This window comes from Argopecten irradians, chromosome 11 (genome assembly GCF_041381155.1).
Source record: "Argopecten irradians isolate NY chromosome 11, Ai_NY, whole genome shotgun sequence".
In the NCBI taxonomy this organism is placed as follows: domain Eukaryota; kingdom Metazoa; phylum Mollusca; class Bivalvia; order Pectinida; family Pectinidae; genus Argopecten; species Argopecten irradians.
The window spans coordinates 1,114,590-1,134,376 of record NC_091144.1 but is presented as its reverse complement, the minus strand read 5'-3'; the positions used below and the strand labels follow the sequence as shown (position 1 = coordinate 1,134,376).

The 19,787-nt window shown below is 32.7% G+C and overlaps 2 protein-coding genes across 5 annotated transcripts in view; both read right to left on the bottom strand.

Annotated features, from left to right (window-relative positions):
• Nucleotides 1–2,558: 2,558 nt before the first annotated feature.
• LOC138335772 (uncharacterized) lies at nt 2,559–5,620 on the bottom strand. Its single transcript, XM_069284938.1, has 3 exons — nt 5,487–5,620; nt 2,782–3,420; nt 2,559–2,609 (listed from the first exon to the last, which is right to left on the bottom strand). Exons 2-3 carry the CDS (start codon nt 3,404–3,406, stop codon nt 2,587–2,589), a joined length of 648 nt encoding a protein of 215 aa, XP_069141039.1. The 5' UTR covers nt 3,407–3,420; nt 5,487–5,620; the 3' UTR covers nt 2,559–2,586.
• Nucleotides 5,621–12,565: 6,945 nt separating this feature from the next.
• The window catches only part of LOC138334256 (prominin-1-A-like), a 33,802-nt gene continuing 26,580 nt past the window's right edge, over nt 12,566–19,787 (bottom strand). The window contains exons 13-15 of one of the 4 annotated variants that reach the window (XM_069282893.1): nt 18,997–19,034; nt 18,573–18,599; nt 12,566–17,354 (exon numbers count right to left, since the gene is read on the bottom strand). In XM_069282893.1, coding sequence (XP_069138994.1) covers nt 19,007–19,034 — 28 coding nt within the window. In that variant the 3' untranslated portion in view covers nt 12,566–17,354; nt 18,573–18,599; nt 18,997–19,006. Of the gene's footprint in view, nt 17,355–18,191; nt 18,228–18,572; nt 18,600–18,996; nt 19,035–19,787 lie in introns of those variants that run through there. The other 3 variants (XM_069282891.1, XM_069282894.1, XM_069282892.1) reach the window with 3 other exon arrangements.

Sequence of the window (19,787 nt, the reverse complement as noted above, 5' to 3'; positions counted from 1 at the left end):
TTGAAAACAAACAAATAAATAAACATATCACGAATTATGGAAAGAAAGAAAAATATACGAAATTATAGAAGATTCAAAACTAATCCTTTATTAAATTACGGACTTGTCACACATACGTAAACTGCAACTTAGCGAAATACATACAGCGATTCAAGCAAATATTATATCATACTGCAATTCAACGACTTTTGAATGCAGTAGTTTTGACAATTGCATTGAATGATTAAACCTTTGATAATGCAAATCAAATATGATGTATGCGCCTCATTAAAACAAACACCTCGCAAACAGCACCACATGCGACAATAATATTTACTCATCCCATTGTAGGAGGAGCCTAGCCACCAGGCACGTACTTTCCAATAGCACAAAACAAAACACGAACTGTTTCACATGTCCACATAACAGACTAGCTAATAATCAGAAATGCATTGCATGCTACAATTAAATGCATAACCCAACTGTCATATAAAGCGAACCTACGCGTTCGCAATAAATACGAGCAAAATGCTTGAATTAAAAGCACATTTTTTAGCGATTGATTCGCGCTCATACGAGCATCAAAATACTGATGTGACGTTGATCTTGTTACATAAACTGTGAGATATGCATGATCTATAATCTACAGTAGAGATGATCTGTGAATATGGGTTGCACTAGCTACACAAGTTTAAACAACAATACTAAGCATATTGAAACAATATAAATACTGGGTAGGATCACTGATGACTAACTCCGGTTCACGTGGATGTTTGGGTAGTACTTAACATAACAGTAATTTAGGGTTAAAATGCTATTTCCCAATTTAAAGATGCTGACAAATGTTTTTTTCTCACTATCAAAAACAAGCGCAGACTAATTGGTATTTTCCTTCAGTTACAAAAGGTACCTTTTTTACACAATTACCGCCATTGAAAAGCTTGAGCTTCTAATTTTACTTGAAGATATTAACAAAACTGATTAATTTCGTCCCGAATTTTTAAAAAAACTATTTTTGCGTTAATTAGACAATTATATACAGACACGATTAAACATCAATTATTATTCAAATGATGATTATCGCTTATGCTCTGTCGGCGGTGGAGCATCTTAAATAGGATTTAAAAACCGCAAGAATAAGACATATCCAAAGGAGGAGTGTCAATTTGGGCCATCTGGTGGCCATGACCGATAAACATGGGCCATCTGGTGGCCATAACCGATAGGAATGGGCCATCTGGTGGCCATAACCGATAGGAATGGGCCATCTGGTGGCCATGACCGATAAGCAATATTTTTTGTTTACAGATACACGGAGATCAGGACGTCATGATATGCCATATGATTAAGGTCAGGTCGGAGTCCCTTTTGATTTATGGGTGGGGTTAAACTGGAGGGGCAACGTTCTGTTTTGTCACGTTCTGTTGGTACCTAAGGATATTTTTGAATGGTGATAATAATAATACATTTATATGTAGAAAATAAAACATGTTGACATTTATAACTTAGTGTCAAAATATAGGTCACAGTGACCTAATTTTGTAAAATGTCAATTATGTAAGAATGAAGTTCATCTGATGCCATAATATACCAAAAATGTGAAATAGCATATAAGATTACATAAAGCAATATATTTGCATATTATAAACGTAGGCAAAGCGCTCGCCCTTGTGAGGAAGGCTCTAGTTTCTGTCCCCTGACCGAGAATAGAATACTTAAGATTCTAATTTTAATTGCTTTTTACGATCCTCTAATGCCCTAATTACATTTTGTGAGACATCTTTTCTACTAAATAATCATCTTGAACTACGATATTTTGGTTTAAAGTTGTGCAATTAAGCAATAATGTTTTTTGGAAAAAAAACCGAAGAAAAAAAGAAATGATTTTTAAAGATAGCTATAATCGACATTTATCGTTTAGAATTAAGAGAGAAAGGTTATCTTTTGCAATTACAATACAGATAGATCTAAGTTATTTGACTAATATAGTTTTATCAACCTTCGTGGCGGCCATCTTGAATATTTTCAATTCCTCAAAGATGCCGAGGTCAATCAGATTCTTTTTAAGTTTAAAAGGTTGAATGTTGACAGAAAGACAGAATTCTACATTCTCTAAAGAAAATCTGTTTTTAATGATAATGTTTTATATTTGTTTCGTTTTTATTACCTTATTTGATTGGTAATGATATCATAACAGACCCATATTATCATTGTACCACATTAACTTTTGTAAATCCTAACTGTATATATATGGGAATGATAGATATATAGGATTATATACATATGTAGCCTATATAGCTTACACAAATTCACTATTTTTGTATCAAGGATGTCTGGAGAGCAATGAAACATGTGTTCCTGGTTTCTTTGTTGGTACGAGAAACTGATAGTCATTATAAACATGAGCTTTTGTTCATAAAGTCGAAACCTGACTGAAAAATCATAATCACATCCACATTTACATTTATATGTAAGAAAGAAAGTGATTTCATCACTATTTCAAATTAGTAAGGTAATACTATTGTTTAACTTGCATGAATTTATTATATGAATATACAAATCAAATCCAAAAGAAATCTGGTCCCGTATATCGATTGTCTGGTCCTATTAATATGATCCTCGCTTCTTCGCTGCAAAAGAAAAATAATAATAGTCAATAAATAATACACATGTTATATCTGTCGTTTTCTTATTTCAGAAGTAATACGTTTATCATATTGTAATTATATAATTGAGTAAAATTTCCTTCTTTTCTAGTTGATGTGACATTACATTAGCTATAATTTATTTTAGTAAACGTACTCATGGTGACACTGCCACTATGTCCACCCATATAAGGATATGAGGATCCGCCAATTATTGCGCCTCCCATGTAGCTGTTTGGGTAGTATCCTGAGCCAGACATGGACTGTCCACCCATCATGTAAGGAGTGGAATACCCTCCACTCATATAGCCTCCGGACATGCCTGGGTAGTATCCTGAGCCAGACATGGACTGTCCACCCATCATGTAAGGAGTGGAATACCCTCCACTCATATAGCCTCCGGACATGCCTGGGTAGTATCCTGTGCCATACATGGAATGTCCTCCCATCATTCCTGATCCCATCATTCTTGATCCAATCGTATAAGGGTAGTATGAACTTCCACCCATCATTCTTGATCCCATCATTCCTGATCTCATCATATAAGGGTTGTATGAACTTCCACCCATCATTCCTGATCCCATCATTTCTGATCCCATCGTATAAGGGTGGTATGAACTTCCACTCATCATTCCAGATCCTATCATTCCAGATCCCATCATTCCAGATCCCCCCATCATACTATAGCCGGGATTGTACGTGGAACTTCCCATATATCCCATAGGAAAAGTGCCAATTGCAGCTCCGAAAAGCGTGCATATCAACGTAATAGCGATAAACATGGTGGCGTTTTTATCTGAAATATAGAATTATGTTTGATATTATGATTTCCCCTGTACGCCATCTGATATATGATCAAAAGCATTGTAAAACAGTCCTTGTTTATCAAGATGTTTAGAATAAAAAATGGTTTACTACAATTGAAATTTCAACATGTATACTTGACATGCTTTTTATACTTGCTCGTTATTGGAGTGTTATCATAGTATTACTTACAAGTGTATCCTAAATATATATTTAATTTCAATGTTGTCTGTAAAATTACATATATTATATATATGATTTTGAGATGTACATGTATGTATCCACAGGGAGAGGGCTTATATAGGCAATGCCTGCTGCCAAATCCCTATTAAATCTAACGATTTAATAAAAAATATTTTGAAATGAAACATGATGTAATTGACTCTTTTCTACTATTGCCAACTTCACAATTTGGAAATAATCTCAGCTACGTTTGTGGGAAGACCACCGTGCTTCAGAAAAGTGAGCATTGCAGCGATACGAGTCGGAGTTTTAATTTACTTTGATGATTACATAGCTTGCTTGTAAGTGGCGGACCAATAAGTTGACATTACAAAAAAATATTGGTCGCGATTAGTATGGTGATAGAATTAATATGATTTTAGTTAGTTCTGTTTTTCGTCTTAACTAAGCTAGATGTTCATACTCCTACACACAGTATTAGTTATCATATAACTACCATCGGTTTAGTTTTTCATTCATGGACATTCATTTTTGTTATTTTTTTTTCTATAAATGTAGTATCAAAACTGGCCATATTCTCTTATTAACCAGCAAACTTAATCAATATTACTGATATTTCGATGACTGAGGACACTAAAGCTCACCTCGAAGTTTTGATATTGTAAGAATGATAAATGTGTTGTAAGTATGTTTATTACAACTATTGAGTAAATGTTTCCTGCTTTAGCTGGTCCACATTATATTTGATTTATAAACAAAGTTTAAATCTTTATATATCTGTTAAAAAAAACTTAAACATTATCCTGAAATAAGCATGAACCTGATAAACCCAGTATTATGGATAGCATACAATATACATTTGATCATAAATACGTTAATAACAAATTTACGTAGGACTGAATAGCCGAGGAAAGGCCAAAAGTAATGCCTGTGCTTTTATGATAGAACAAGTCGCCGACTTACTTCATATAAGTAAGATTTATTTAAAAACTTTTCAAATAGCTTATTATAGCTGTATAAAAAATATGGAAAACAGAATGATTAAAGAAAATGCATCATTTATACAAACGTATCTACCATACGAAAACAACTATGCACCAAATGCGATACATTTACGAAGACTTTACGATTGAATATGATTTTCATTCATAACTACAGGTGTAATACTGCCTGGTCCAGGGCAATACACTCATGTCGCCTGAAGCTGTATTGCATGTCTACCCATGCAATAAAGCCTCGTGACGCAACGGCGTCAACAAAGTCTCTATTTCCTCGGTAAAATTTTAACATTTTTTTCACAAATATGACTGGTTTGACTATAAAAGATGCACACAATGAGATTTGTGTTGAAAATATCACATAATTTTTCATGTATGGAAAATTGACTTCCAGTCGTGGATTTCTTCGAATTTATTTCAAAATTGCGGGATATTATAGTTGTAAAGTTGCAATAAAACATTGAGGTATAAAAAAAACCTCTTTCATAAGTGGATATGGATAGGGATGTTCTACCCTCGGGAACACAAAATGTTGCAAAACCCTCGGCAAGCCTCGGTATTAACTACATTTTGTGACCCTCGGGTAGAATATCCCTATCCTTCATACCCACATATGAAAGAGTCTTATATTATTACATGTATACTAGGATGCTTCAAACGCCGCTATATATTGATCAAAACAATGATATTAGAAAGTGGGTTAATTATTAGCAAAAACATCACAAAATGTATATGATCTATCTATATAGATTTAGGTGATTTTCCTGAATAGCCTACCTCAAAAAGGAGCAGAAAAGAAATGAGTTTAAAGGTTTAAATTTGCGTACTTCATAAAAGTGAATCGATCTTACCTATAACTGTAAACCTGAGTACTTACCGGAGGACCCGTTAGGTGAGTGAAACGGCTACTTGATGGAACTGATGCTTCATTAAAAACATTCGTTTTTATATACAACTCGAAAAAAAATCCTTTGTATTGTTTCACAAAAAAAGCAAAGCTGACAAGGAAACATTTTTACAAATCATGAGTGCGGTCACGACATACACATGTCTGTGTTAAATGTCATCTATAGATGGGACCACCATCGTATCATCGACAAATCAGTTTAACCTTTGTAACTACGACAAGAAAAATTAATTACTACCGACCGACAGATCATTATCGCCGTGTAACAGACGTAACAACTCAAAGTCTGTAAGAAAAATTTTAAACCATAAAAAATGTCAAAATTTCATTCTTTCCTTCCGCATAATAGTCACAGACAAGATACAGAGATGGGATAATGACAGCTGGATTAGCCAGTGGTCTGTGTTTAGTGTCTAAAGGTCACCCTGTTCAGTGCTTATGTCCTCCTAGTTCGGTCCTTGGTTACCTGTTGGGGGATACAAAGACTAGGCTAGATTTGTTAACTGTACCGATGTCTTTTAAAATATTCTCACATTGTACCATTTATTAGAAATAGAAAACAAACTTTTAATCATTTTCTCATTTTTGTTATAGAACAAGGGAGGCCCAGAAAAGGTACTACATATAGCATTCATAAGAAGGAGTATATATGTCGTGCATTGTGACAAATGTTCAGTTTCCTACCGGGATTTTGTTTTTATTAGATTTGTTTGAAATTGTGAATGTTTGTGGTTCTTTATAACTGTTTGCAATATTTCTCCTTCTTTAAAAAAAAAACAAAAAAAAAAAAAAACTATTACATACAAAATAACCAAATATTGATGTCAAATTGTTCTCTGTTCTTATACGTACCTAATTATAAACTGGCGAAAAAAATATAAAAAATATAATTTTAAATACCTCTTGAAATAATAAAAAAAAAAAAAACCCAGAAAATTATGCAAGTTTTTCTGCAGGATTTGCAAACGTTTTCCAACGTTCTTACGATGATTAAAGAAAATCTGTTGAAAAATGAATCTGTGATAATTGAACATAAAGATGTTGTGAAAATATGTCTCACACGCAGACAGAACATACACAATAATAAGATACTTATGTTTAATAGTGCATGCATTATGTGTGTATGTACATGTATACTGTAAACCAACTTTCTTTCGCGTCCGATTTATTTCGCGAATTTCGCGATCCAAGTAAATTCGCGAAAATTTCTCGCCTCGAAGTGATATTCAATTTTAAAATGAGAAAATCTTAATCTACGCGAATGTGTTTTAAAAAGGAATCGCAAAATTAAGTCGGTTTACATGTAGATAACACAAAACACAATACTTATTTTGCTTTTGTGCACCACCATTATAAATAGAGCAAAGTGTCATGATTTGTTTTCGGGATGCAATTAATTATTTTAAATAACTTAACAATGATGGTAATAATGTAAAGTCAGTAACTTTTGCTACTGAAGGAAAATACTAATTTGTCTTATCCTGTTTTAAATAGATTAAAATTACCATCTATCGGCAGCTTAGTACCTTTAATAAGCTAATGGGCAACCAAATTGAATTCATGTTTTATCATTAAATTCCAATATGGTTTTGATACAGGGAGTAAGCGTTCGAGAATAATATGGTACATAAGATGCACACCATATAATCCTAGTTACAATATATAATATGGTGGTATTTTTATATATCGTTTATATAGTGTTGATGACACTAATTCTTTCATCTATTAATATCGCTTTTGTTCTAAAATTATATTGTGTCAAAAAGTATGTTTATAGAAATACGATACGTGTTATTATTGGGTATCAAGATACAGAAATACGATACGTGTTATTATTGGGTATCGAGATGCAGAAATACGGTACGTGTTATTGTTGGGTATCAAGATACAGAAATACGATACGTGTTATTATTGGGTATCGAGATGCAGAAATACGGTACGTGTTATTGTTGGGTATCAAGATACGAAAATACGGTACGTGTTATTATTGGGTATCAAGATAAACAAAAATACGGTACGTGTTATTGTTGGGTATCAAGATACAGAAATACGATACGTGTTATTATTGGGTATCGAGATGCAGAAATACGGTACGTGTTATTGTTGGGTATCAAGATACAGAAATACGATACGTGTTATTATTGGGTATCGAGATGCAGAAATACGGTACGTGTTATTGTTGGATATCAAGATACGAAAATACGGTACGTGTTATTGTTGGGTATCAAGACACGAAAATACGGTACGTGTAATTATTGGGTATCAAGATAAACAAAAATACGGTACGTGTTATTGTTGGGTATCAAGATACAGAAATACGATACGTGTTATTGTTGGGTATCAAGATACAGAAATACGATACGTGTTATTGTTGGGTATCAAGATACAGAAATACGGTACGTGTTATTGTTGGGTATCGAGATGCAGAAATACGATACGTGTTATTGTTGGATATCAAGATACGAAAATACGGTACGTGTTATTGTTGGGTATCAAGACACGAAAATACGGTACGTGTAATTATTGGGTATCAAGATAAACAAAAATACGATAAGTGTTATTGTTGGGTATCAAGATACAGAAATACGGTACGTGTGATTATTGGGTATCGAGATGCAGAAATACGGTACGTGTTCTTGTTGGGTATCAAGATACGAAAATACGGTACGTGTTATTGTTGTATATCAAGATACGAAAATACGGTACGTGTTATTGTTGGGTATCAAGATACGAAAATACGGTACGTGTTATTGTTGGGTATCAAGATACAGAAATACGATACGTGTTATTATTGGGTATCGAGATGCAGAAATACGGTACGTGTGATTATTGGGTATCAAGATACAGAAATACGATACGTGTTATTGTTGGATATCAAGATACGAAAATACGGTACGTGTTATTATATAATTATCGGTTTTCAAGATGCAGAAATACGGTACGTGTTATTGTTGGATATCAAGATACGAAAATACGGTACGTGTTATTGTTGGGTATCAAGATACAGAAATACGGTACGTGTTATTGTTGGGTATCAAGATACGAAAATACGGTACGTGTAATTATTGGGTATCAAGATAAACAAAAATACGGTACGTGTTATTGTTGGGTATCAAGATGCAGAAATACGGTACGTGTGATTATTGGGTATCAAGATACAGAAATACGATACGTGTTATTGTTGGATATCAAGATACGAAAATACGGTACGTGTTATTATATAATTATCGGTTTTCAAGATGCAGAAATACGGTACGTGTTATTGTTAGGTATCAAGATACAGAAATACGGTACGTGTAATTGTTGGGTATCAAGATAGAAATACGGTACGTGTTATTGTTGGAAAGATAGTTTGTTGCAATAGACGTGAGCTAGTGACGTCCGTCAGAAAAGCCCATGCCTTATACTGAGCCTTAGTTACAGTAAATATGGCGTACCAGTTGGTTCACATACACTATGTACAATCTCTTATATTCAATCATTTTAGAATTTCATTCCATTCAAAATCATGACCTTGATGTCATCGAAATCACCTGTATACCAATTCTCGGTGAAACTGGACTATAAATATTGATTAAATTATGGCGATCATCATGGAAAAAATCAAACTCATATTAAAAATACTGTCAACTATCACCACGTGATATTTCAATAAAATAGACATAAGCTGTATTGTTTGGAAATCAATTTCGGGCGGACAGATGGTCAGACAGGACAATTTCTATAGCTATCACGTTTGATCAGCATCTTGCAATTTCATGACGTTTTCTCTGCCTAACACTCCGGTATATGGATCCCTAGAACTCTGTATCCTGATATGAACAGTATCCACATTTTAGTTTCTACTGTTTGTGTAATTAGGTCAAACGGAAACAACTGATGTAGGGCGTGTCGTGTGACAACACGATTTTGTGACAGGATGCTTCTGTCAGATGTTTCAATGATTGAACAGCTTTTTTTTATTGAAACCAGAAAAGGGGCCCTTGTGTTAACTACCAATACGCGAATGAGTATTATATTGCGTATACACAGGTGTCACAATAATGTTTACGACATTATGACATTTGTCGAATAATTTCTAGGTTTAATATTGTCTGACAGATCGCAAGGAAAAAAGGTTAAACGCAACTTTTGCTATCGAACGTGAATAAAATATACCTGTAAGAGTTGGACAATTCTAAATTAATTTGAATGATTAAATCAAAGAAGAAAACATACAAACCGTCATTAATACATTATTGTCAGATCACATTTTACATGTTTCTTTAAAGATGCTCCCCCGCCGACAGAGCATAAATGATTTTCATCATTCGAACAATCATTGGTGTTTAATCGTGTATATATATGCCTAATGAACACAAAAACATCATAAAATGATTTATTTCGCATTTGGTGAATGCGGAATCATTACTTCATTCTATATAAGATATAGTGCCATGGAATTTTTTCGGGATGCAATTAATTATTTTTCATGTTTTTAACTTGAAGTAAAATTAGAAGCTCTAACTTTTCAATGGTGGTAATGATGCAAAGTATGTAACTTTTGTAACTGAAGAAAAATACTAAATCGTCTGGTCCTATTTTTGATAGTGAAAAAAAAAACATTTGTCAGCGGTGGAGCAACTTTAATACTTTACATTTTTTATTACTTTGCACAAAATACAGATAGCAATTTTGAATGAGAAATTAAGATATTAGCACAGAAAGAAAAATATCGTTAATAAGTTTTCCTTTTTCATTATAACCAGAAATTTCGTAAATACGTAGTATATATTCATGACGTATATAAGTTATATAGTTTATTGAAAGGACAGGAATTTGTGTCATTAAATCGTCTACACGATGCAATGTTTGATGACTACACTTCACCATTACAATGTGAATGTGGTCAGAGGCAAACCACAGAAAACTCTGTGGTTAGGTTATCATAATGTACTCCCACAACACATTACGGAAACAGATATCACTGTCATTATCAATAATATAATTATAATTAATGTACCGATTCATCAAATTAGAGAAACCACCCATTGGTTGTTACCAACGATCATCAATAATAGTTACCGATGTCATTAAAATACAGAAGCCCCGCCCCTTCCCCGTACATCAGAGCCAGGTCAGGCGAGTGATATTCCCTCTCGCGGCGGGGCTTAAACATCCTACATCAATAACAGGAGCAGACTGAAGTATTTTTTCTTCAGTTACAAAAGTTACTTTCTTTGTAACACCATTGAAAAGTTTGAGCTTCTTGTTTTACTTCAAGATAAAATATGAAATAATTGCATTCTGAAAAAGTCCATGTCACTATGCTCTATATGGAATGAAGTACTTATTGCGTGTTCACCAAAAGTATCATATATTCTGTGTCAATAAGACATACAGTTATATTAGTATACACCAATTATAGTTCTAATGGTGAGTATGGTTCAGAGGGGGGGCAAGTATATCCGTGGAAATCAGTGTTATGGAAAATATCGTTCAATCGACAACAAAGGGTATGTTTTCATGGTGAATAGAAGGTAACAGTTATACTTTTTATACTTATTTCTTATTACAAAGTCAAACATCTGGAAATCAGATATTGTTCCTTCATACAGCATACACAATCAATTGCATTTTGACAGAACACAAATCATTTTGGATACCCCGTAAATTGATGATACATGAAGTAGAACAAAGTATGCATCGTAATTATCCTATGAATGACCCCGCAGTGTTATTAAAGGGACAATTCACTGAGGCTAACGCTTTTATATAACAAGAAGCAAAATATGGCATAAATGTATTGTTCTAATTTCTTATGGAACATACAACACAAAATATTGACAAAAATCCACGTCATTGTTTAGTATTTTAATTGATACCTTTGTAATTCCAAATCGTTGATCAATATGATTAAGCAGATACAATATGTACGCTGTACCCATACCCGAGCCAAAGTCACGCACGTTAAACAAATGAAATATATGACCACTGAGGAGGTGATATAATGATTTTTAGGCAAGACAATTAATCTAAAAGGGTAGACACACTACTGTCAGAGCGATTTGAGCAGTTCTAGACAAAAGTTGCTATTCTCTACGAGCAAGGGACAGGGTTCGGCATACAAGATGTTTGACCACAATGTGTATTGGCGGACAGCGAGTGAGTTTGAATATTTCACACGTATTTCACCACCATAGGCTTTTCTGGCATATCACAGTAAAACCGACTGACTTAATTCCCATTAGAGCTGGATTTTTCCGATAAATGTACAAATTTTAATGTTCTCTTAGACTGAATTGTCCCTTTAAAATACTGAATTTTTAAGCGAAATAAAATATTCAGTTCCACATAAAAAAGTCTTGCTGTAAAACTGGACATCAACCAACTGTGAAGGGTGCACCAAGTGCGATACTTACCTAATTGAAATGTTTTGTTTGCTTTCTATATTTCAGATTTATTTTAAGTTTGTGCCCATCACGGGTATCATTGTGTGAAAGTATGATATTCCCAATAAAAAAATAAAATAAAAAGACTGTTGGTTGGTGATGTATGTATTGCTAGCACTTTTTGTCATCAGTTGTCATGGCTCGTTTTCTTTATAATCAGATCACTCTTCCTTAATCACACGCTCCGCCTGAGATCTACACGGATTTCGTTTGCTTAATATGTTTGCATAATTTGAATGTGTCACTTGTGTAATAATATCTTTTTAATAATTCATTGACTGTGCCTGGCAGGAAATCCATTATGACGTCATGATAGAAAAAGAAAGAAAAAAAACAACATTATATGCAGTGACCAGCTTAAAGTTCTGTCAGTACGATTGGATAAAATTATCGCCTCCACTGGGGTTTTACAGCACATTTGGACGTTGAAAGTCTTCGAAATTAAGGATAAAATCATCTAGAATCTGTGTTAATTTCATTGAAAGCTCGTCCGGTTAGAAATTTGATTTGTGCTCGTCAAGGTTCACATAAATATTAAATTCAGGAAATTTTCCATTTTAGAAAAAATAATTCGTATACATACCTGCAATTTATGTAACAATAATATAACAAACGGAGTTAGCAAAACAAAAAGTTTTATTTTCTTAAATCAACAGACAGAGTGTACAGCTATCATTAGAGTTATATTGAACGATTAAAATGCATGTAGTTTACATAATGGCATGTATCAGAAGTTTGTCCCGTCCACTTTGATTATAACATTGAAAGGTGTATTATGTTTATTATGTAACAAAACATCACCATAAAAATAAAAAGATTCGTTGTACAAATACTCCTCAACACTGTCAGTATTTAAGTGACAAACTGCTCTAATAGATGAGAGGTCCATGGGCCTTATCGGTCACCGGGGTTCAAATATAGAATAAAACAAAGACTTATAAACACTATATACTAGCCGTTAAAAAAGTCAGTGATTTTATAAATTTGACTTTTTAATCTTTGAAGAGCATTTGCTTCCATCAATCCTGCGAACGCAGAAGATATTTTGAAATTTTAGTCCTTTTGACCATGTTTGGTCATGGCCCTCTGGTCCCCAATGCGGCCAGCGAGCAGCGATATGATGTTAAAATACTATATCTCAAGCTAACAATTCTAATCAAGTTTAACTCATTGCCTATGAAAATTGAACAAATCATGGTCATAAATGTGTTTTTCCTATATAAACTATTTTAAAGTAGACTTGAGTTTAAACTTATTTGACACCTTTTGTCCCCGCCCCCTCTGTCCCCAGGGGAATCGGGCAAGACCAATATGAATATGAAATTAAAATGCTATTTCAGACTAATAATTCTAACAAAGTTTGACTCATTCCCTATGGAAAGTAATAAAAAAAATGCTCATAAATGTGTTTTCCCTTTATTAAATATTGTAATCTTCGGGGAAAACGCGAGACCTAAATGTCATATAATTCACATTTTTTGCAAAGGATCTTAAGACCTTTCTATCTTTGAAGAGTATTTGATACGAGCTACCACATCTGTGAGTGGAGAAGCTTTTAAGTTTTGTTTAAACCTGTTGGCCACTCCCACTGGGGAATGGGAGGTGCGGACCATATATTTCACAATTTTGATTGAATATATGCCTTAAAAAGACTGTGCAAAATTTCATTGAAATTGCTTCTGCAGTTTTAGAGAAGAAGTTGAAAATGTAAATTGTTTACGGACATAAGACGCAAGACGCACGACGGACGACGACGGACAAATGGCGATTAGAATATGTCACTTGAGACTTCGCCTCAATTGACCTAAAACAAACATAAGTCACCAACAAAATCTCAAAGACGTGCAATGTACATGTCGTTTTCGTTATCAATGAACAAATAAAATTAGGAAATAAAATTTTAAAATATTGTTTTTTCTCATGGCAAGACTAATTCTAATGCATTAATTACTTTTTTATTTCGTGCAACTAAATACATGTATATGAAATAAATTTACCAGGAATATTTTAAATTACATTAATTATTATATGTTATAATTTAAATGACAATTTTCTAACATTCAAGTAAAACTAAAAGTTTGAGATGTTTGTAGAATGTATCGCCCCTGTTGATCTGACGCCAAACCCAAATTATATGAAATGATACACGACCCATTGTCATAAACTGTCCTCATATATACACACATAGGCAAGGTATATGCTCCGGGCAAGTTTACATATTCACTAATCTATGACAAAGACACAAGTATACGCTTTAGGCGGGGTAATATAGGCTGGAAGGCTGTAACTAACATAATGTTATTGTTAGTATGTGTAAGTCCGGTGTTATATAATGGCTTTAAACGAATAAAAGGTTTTGTATTATACAGCGATACTTTATTTATGAATAAATTTGATAACCTATGTTCAACTGTCAGTAGGTGACTAAATGGCTTTAAACGAATAAAAGGATTTGTATTATACAGCGATACTTTATTTATAAATAAATTTGATAACCTATGTTCAACTGTCAGTAGGTGACTAAGTCTAGAGTGGACGAGGTCAAGGTGACTATTACGATTTTTTATACCATATATCTTTTCATTTATTAGTGTTGATTTGAACCTTAATCTAACACAGTCCTTTACTAATTAATATTTCTGAAGCATATGTTCTTAATCATAGTATTTATTGCTGTTTTTGCTTCAATGAAGGTATACATATATGAAATATATACAGAAATGTATTATTGATCACACCTCAAAAAATATTTACAGTCAAGTTCTTTTCTTGATTGGAACGGCCTTTATTTTTTTATTATTATTCAGCCAAAAAAAAAAAAAAAATGGGGGAAAAAAGAGAAAAAATAGCTGATCGGCTAAAACGGGTATGTTTTTTTTCGTTCAATTTGACGTGAAAATCCACACGAAGGTACTAAAGTGGTAGAAACAAACTGAACATGTTCATAAACATTTATATAACATATATAACTCTGTGAATAGAAACATAGGGATAATTTAACCGACAAAATGTAATAAAAACTTGCCGAGATCTTTGTATGATTTTGTTACCAAGACATTTATCGTTCATATCTTCCTATTTTCCTCTCAAACCATTAAGATATCTCGTCGCCGTTTTGATACATCTGAATAATTAAGTTACAAAAAGCACTGCAGCTGGAAATGAATTGTACATTATTAAATTGTTCAACATTTCGCGTCCTTCACACTGGTATACCAGTCTGGGTTCAATGCTAACAGAAGATACAGTCAGTTTGTTGATGATGTTGCCACCATGTTTATGAAAAGGACGGGGTATATTGTATATGAAAAACCAGCACTGCATTATTTTGTAGGATAGTAAAACGACATAAGTCTGCAAAATAAAAATAAAACGTCCTACTTCCATACGGCGAGTAATAGTTTTACACTCTATTACTTAAAAGGAATAACAAAGACAATAGCGGTAGATAATGTATAAATACACGCATATGGTGTGTCCGATAATGATATTAAAATAAATAAAAAAGAGACCTAGAGGGCCTGTATCGCTCACACGGTTTATTCATTAATGATCACCAAAACCCAAATCAATTGGAAATGGCAAAATCCACCCCTTTAGGCCCGTCCTCCTGTCCCCGAAAAGTCAGCACCACCATCTGTATAAGATTAAATCCCTACCAATAAGCATACCACCGATGCAATATAAATGCTATCCAATGCTTAGTTTCAGAGAAGAATTCGTTTATATGGAAATAGCCAAATTGTTGGAGGACACCGCCAGGTTAGAAAGAATTTTTGGTTCATCTGGTTCATCTGAGAAGGTCAAGACACACGTTTTTACAGACAATAAAGAAAAATGATGGGGTCATATCATAATGAAAATATCTCAATATAACTCCTGTATATATCAAATATGACATATTAAAGTTAATTCTTAACACATTTAATAATAATGGTAAAGAATACAAAACGATGCGATAAAACTGTAATGAAAGTGTTTTGTATGCTTAGCTTTTGACTAAAAATTAAACACATTAAAACCAAAACAAAAATCAGCATATCATTACATCTGCAAATTAAATAATTTCAATGTAATTCAAGTGATATGGAATGTTTACAAACAGGACGGAATGCCACTTTTGATAACGTTATAAATTACAATCAATCAATAATTAAATTGTATGAAAATAAATAGAACGAACGATAATGGAACATAATACAATTATAACACACGAAGTAATTAAGGGGACGGATTAATAGACATATTTCAATAACATAGAAAATTTGGATCATAAAAGACTAACTACAAAAATATACCATTAAAATTTTGTGTTTTGCTTTTAGGCTATTATTCTATATCGGACTGCTTATGTAATATATCCGTATAAATATCTTGCAGAAATATTGCTAATTATATAGATAGGAGTTTTTCTTCTTACACACGGTAATCTGTGACACTAGTAAAGATCGTATATACGATTTCCATTTACAAACAACGGGTTTAAATTCTGCCACAGATACATATTATTCATTCACACTTAGATAAAACTATATATCCATGGTAATTTGCTTTTTTTTCCCAGAACAAAATAATATATAAAAATCAATAAAAATTTCAAAATTTCTATATTCAGTTGTCGAATATCAAAACCTAGGTCATGCCAGTTTCAACTGTTGAATGCTATACAATTACAAAATGAAACAGTTCAATGTGATTTGCATTGCATTTCATATGATTTTTAACGGTAATGTATCATTTTTATCTGATTATGAAAGAAAATGATATCACAGACGATTTGAAATCACATCTATAAATGTTCTATACGTATTGTAGTTATATCTTCTGAAGCACAATTAATAATATAAAAACGAAAATAACAGTCGTTGAGAATTGCTGATTATCCATTACGAAACAATGAAAATGGTTTTGCATTGTTTTGAAATATGAATGAGTAAGAGTTTAACATTTACCGACTAGTCAAAAGAGAACTGTATTATGCTCCTTATACAGTTAAGATTTCCATGGAATATATTATACTAAAAGCAGATCATTTACTTAACAAAAGATAAAAGACAACGTTTAAATATCCAGCCTCAATGTAAGACCACGTCCAAAGAGCTGAACTGCTGATGACATTCGTTTGAGCACTTTTTATCTGGAGCGTTTGTCTTAAATATCATGATCAGTATCTATTATTATAGACCATATACGTAGTAAGATCACTTCAAATTCTGTCAATGGTTATTCTATATCACATTTTAACACATGACCACCAGGAATAAGCTCCTATTGTCATACAGAAACAAGTTGTCAATACATCCATAACCCACAGAACACTCGTGTCTACCAATCAACAACTGCGTACGACTGGTTGAAGAGGGCCTTTTCGTTCTTTTCCGGGTCATCCGCATGACCCACTTTGTTTCTGAAAAAAAGTTTCAAGTTTATATTGAAATCAACGAGTAAATGACTATATTTGCGAGAAAGTTATTGCATCATTATATTCTACTAGAACCTAATAGTGGTAATAAAACCTGTTTCTTTGCGGTTATACTATTAAGCGATTACCATTTAATATACATCGATCAGTGTGTTAAAATTTATTTTTTATCCTCGTAGCTTTATCATTCCCAATTTATAACTTAGGGACAAATAAAAAACATAAGACATGAAGTAACCAACATTGATATATGGAACTCGATTTTTTACACAAAATTTTAACCTGGAAAAAAGTATGTGAACGAACATTCCAGGCACTTTGTAAATTCCTATATATGAAATATACGACATTATTTGCAATTGAGTGAATGCACTTAATAAAAAAAAGACTCTCATGAAAACAATAACATTTGTTAATACAAGTTGCATAATCATTACAATTAAGTTACTTCACAGGATTAGCTTGGCTGAGCGATTGCTAATAAGGCAATATCATAAGACTGATATAAGTGGGAACATTCAGAAACACAAAAGGTATTCGGTCAAATAACCTGTTAAACTCATGTTAGACAAGGAAGGGAGGAGAATGACACATGGTTGGTTGTATTATTACCATTTATACTAAAAAAAATGTTCAAAATCCTAATAAAGACACTGCATATGCGAGAGCATCATTCACATTTCATACAGGTTAGTATGGAAGTGTTTGGAAAGGAATGTTAATATCATGGCCAGTGTTTGGGTTTAATACCAAAAACCTCAGTGGTGTTATCTGTGATCATGTTAGTCTTCGTACAAACAGCAATCAAAACACATATAATACCTTTTAGTTGATTTTAACACTTTATCGTAAGCGAACCTGGAATAATATATAATAGGTAATATCAACCTCGGAAAGTGCATGATTTTGACAAAAGTAATTTATTTTTGCAATTTTTACAAGTGATCTATTGGTTTCTAAAGTCTGTATTTCAAAAATCGTATAACATCCAGAAAGACGGACAGCTAATGCGATAGTACCTTTGGTTTCACCAACAAGAAAAGGAACAATCAGAAAGTAAAAAATCTTTACGAAACTTAAAATTGTTATCAATCTAATGTAGCAACATAAGAAATATTATACTCTTTATACATCTAGGTTCCTCATAAACTCTTTTTCTTTCAAAACCAGAGTTCATTATTCTACGCAATAGGACGTACTTACCCTTTGAAAACAGGCCTCAGATCAGAACTGAAAAAGATGACAAATACATATTAAATTTTCATTAAAGTCAAGTATTGAATATAGACACATGGAATTCAAAGGACATTATAAATCTAAAAACAAATTTACATTAAAATAGTATATACAAAATAAATTCATGAATCAATTGTAGAAAATTGATTTCTTTCAAAAACTTTAAAATTAATCAATTTCTTGTTATTTTCCAATTCTATGAATTTATACATAAAAGCATTTTAATAATTAATAATAAAAATAAAAATAAATAAACAAATATGGCAGATCAGGCATGCAAAATAAAACATAACTAAAACATCAAACCAAACCACAACAACATGAACTAAAAGGAAATTAACATGGATTAAAAGTTTAACATTTTAACTTAAATCATATAACAACTTGTTACCTCCCTTGACTCAAAACACTTTCCGGCTATTTGGATACCTAACAAACGATTCGATTAAAGTTCAAATTGTAGAGAGCTAATTTACGTAAGGCAATATATCTGTATTCAAAACATATTCTGGTAATTTCTGTGACTAATATCATTCGGAAGCTTAAAGAAAATGATCAGGGATTGTTGAGCGGTTAACGATAGGATAAAAAAATACATCATACGATTTTGACAGTAGTTGAATAGTTTATACAGTGATTATTTAAATAGTTGAATAGGTTATACAATGATTATTCTTTTAGCTTAATTGATTATACAATGGTTTTTGTAAAAGATGAACAGAATTCTGCTCGATTATTTAAAAAACCTCGTAATTCATTCGTCACAACCAAAGGCTTTTTACATACATGCATTGTACACATTCTAAGGAAATTACACACACTATCATGAGACCTTCAGAAAATAATAGAAAACAAGAGGCCCATGTTATGGTCATCTGACTATTGGCACAATACAACATAGTCATTTAAAGATTTTAGCCATTTTGACCCCTGTGATATTGAATGAAGATAAAGGTCATTTTTTAAAAACAAATATGGTAGCCGTTCATCCAAGCATGTCACAGGCCCAATATTAGGTCTCTAAGCCTCTTCGTTATTCATAAAAAATATTTTAAGATTTAAGCCTATTTGACTCCTGTGACCTTAGATAAAGGTCAAGGTCATTCATTTGAACAAGCTTGGTAGCTCTTCATCAAAGCATGTCAAAGGCCCAATATCAGGTCTCTAGGCTTCCTAGATATT

Bases quoted from the DNA above. Each gene is read 5' to 3' on its own strand.
- LOC138335772 (XM_069284938.1), bottom strand. From the start codon at position 3,406: ATGTTTATCGCTATTACGTTGATATGCACGCTTTTCGGAGCTGCAATT. The intron at 2,610-2,781 runs GTACGTTTACTA...TTTCTTTTGCAG, and splicing joins TAGTGGCAGTGTCACCATGA to CGAAGAAGCGAGGATCATAT.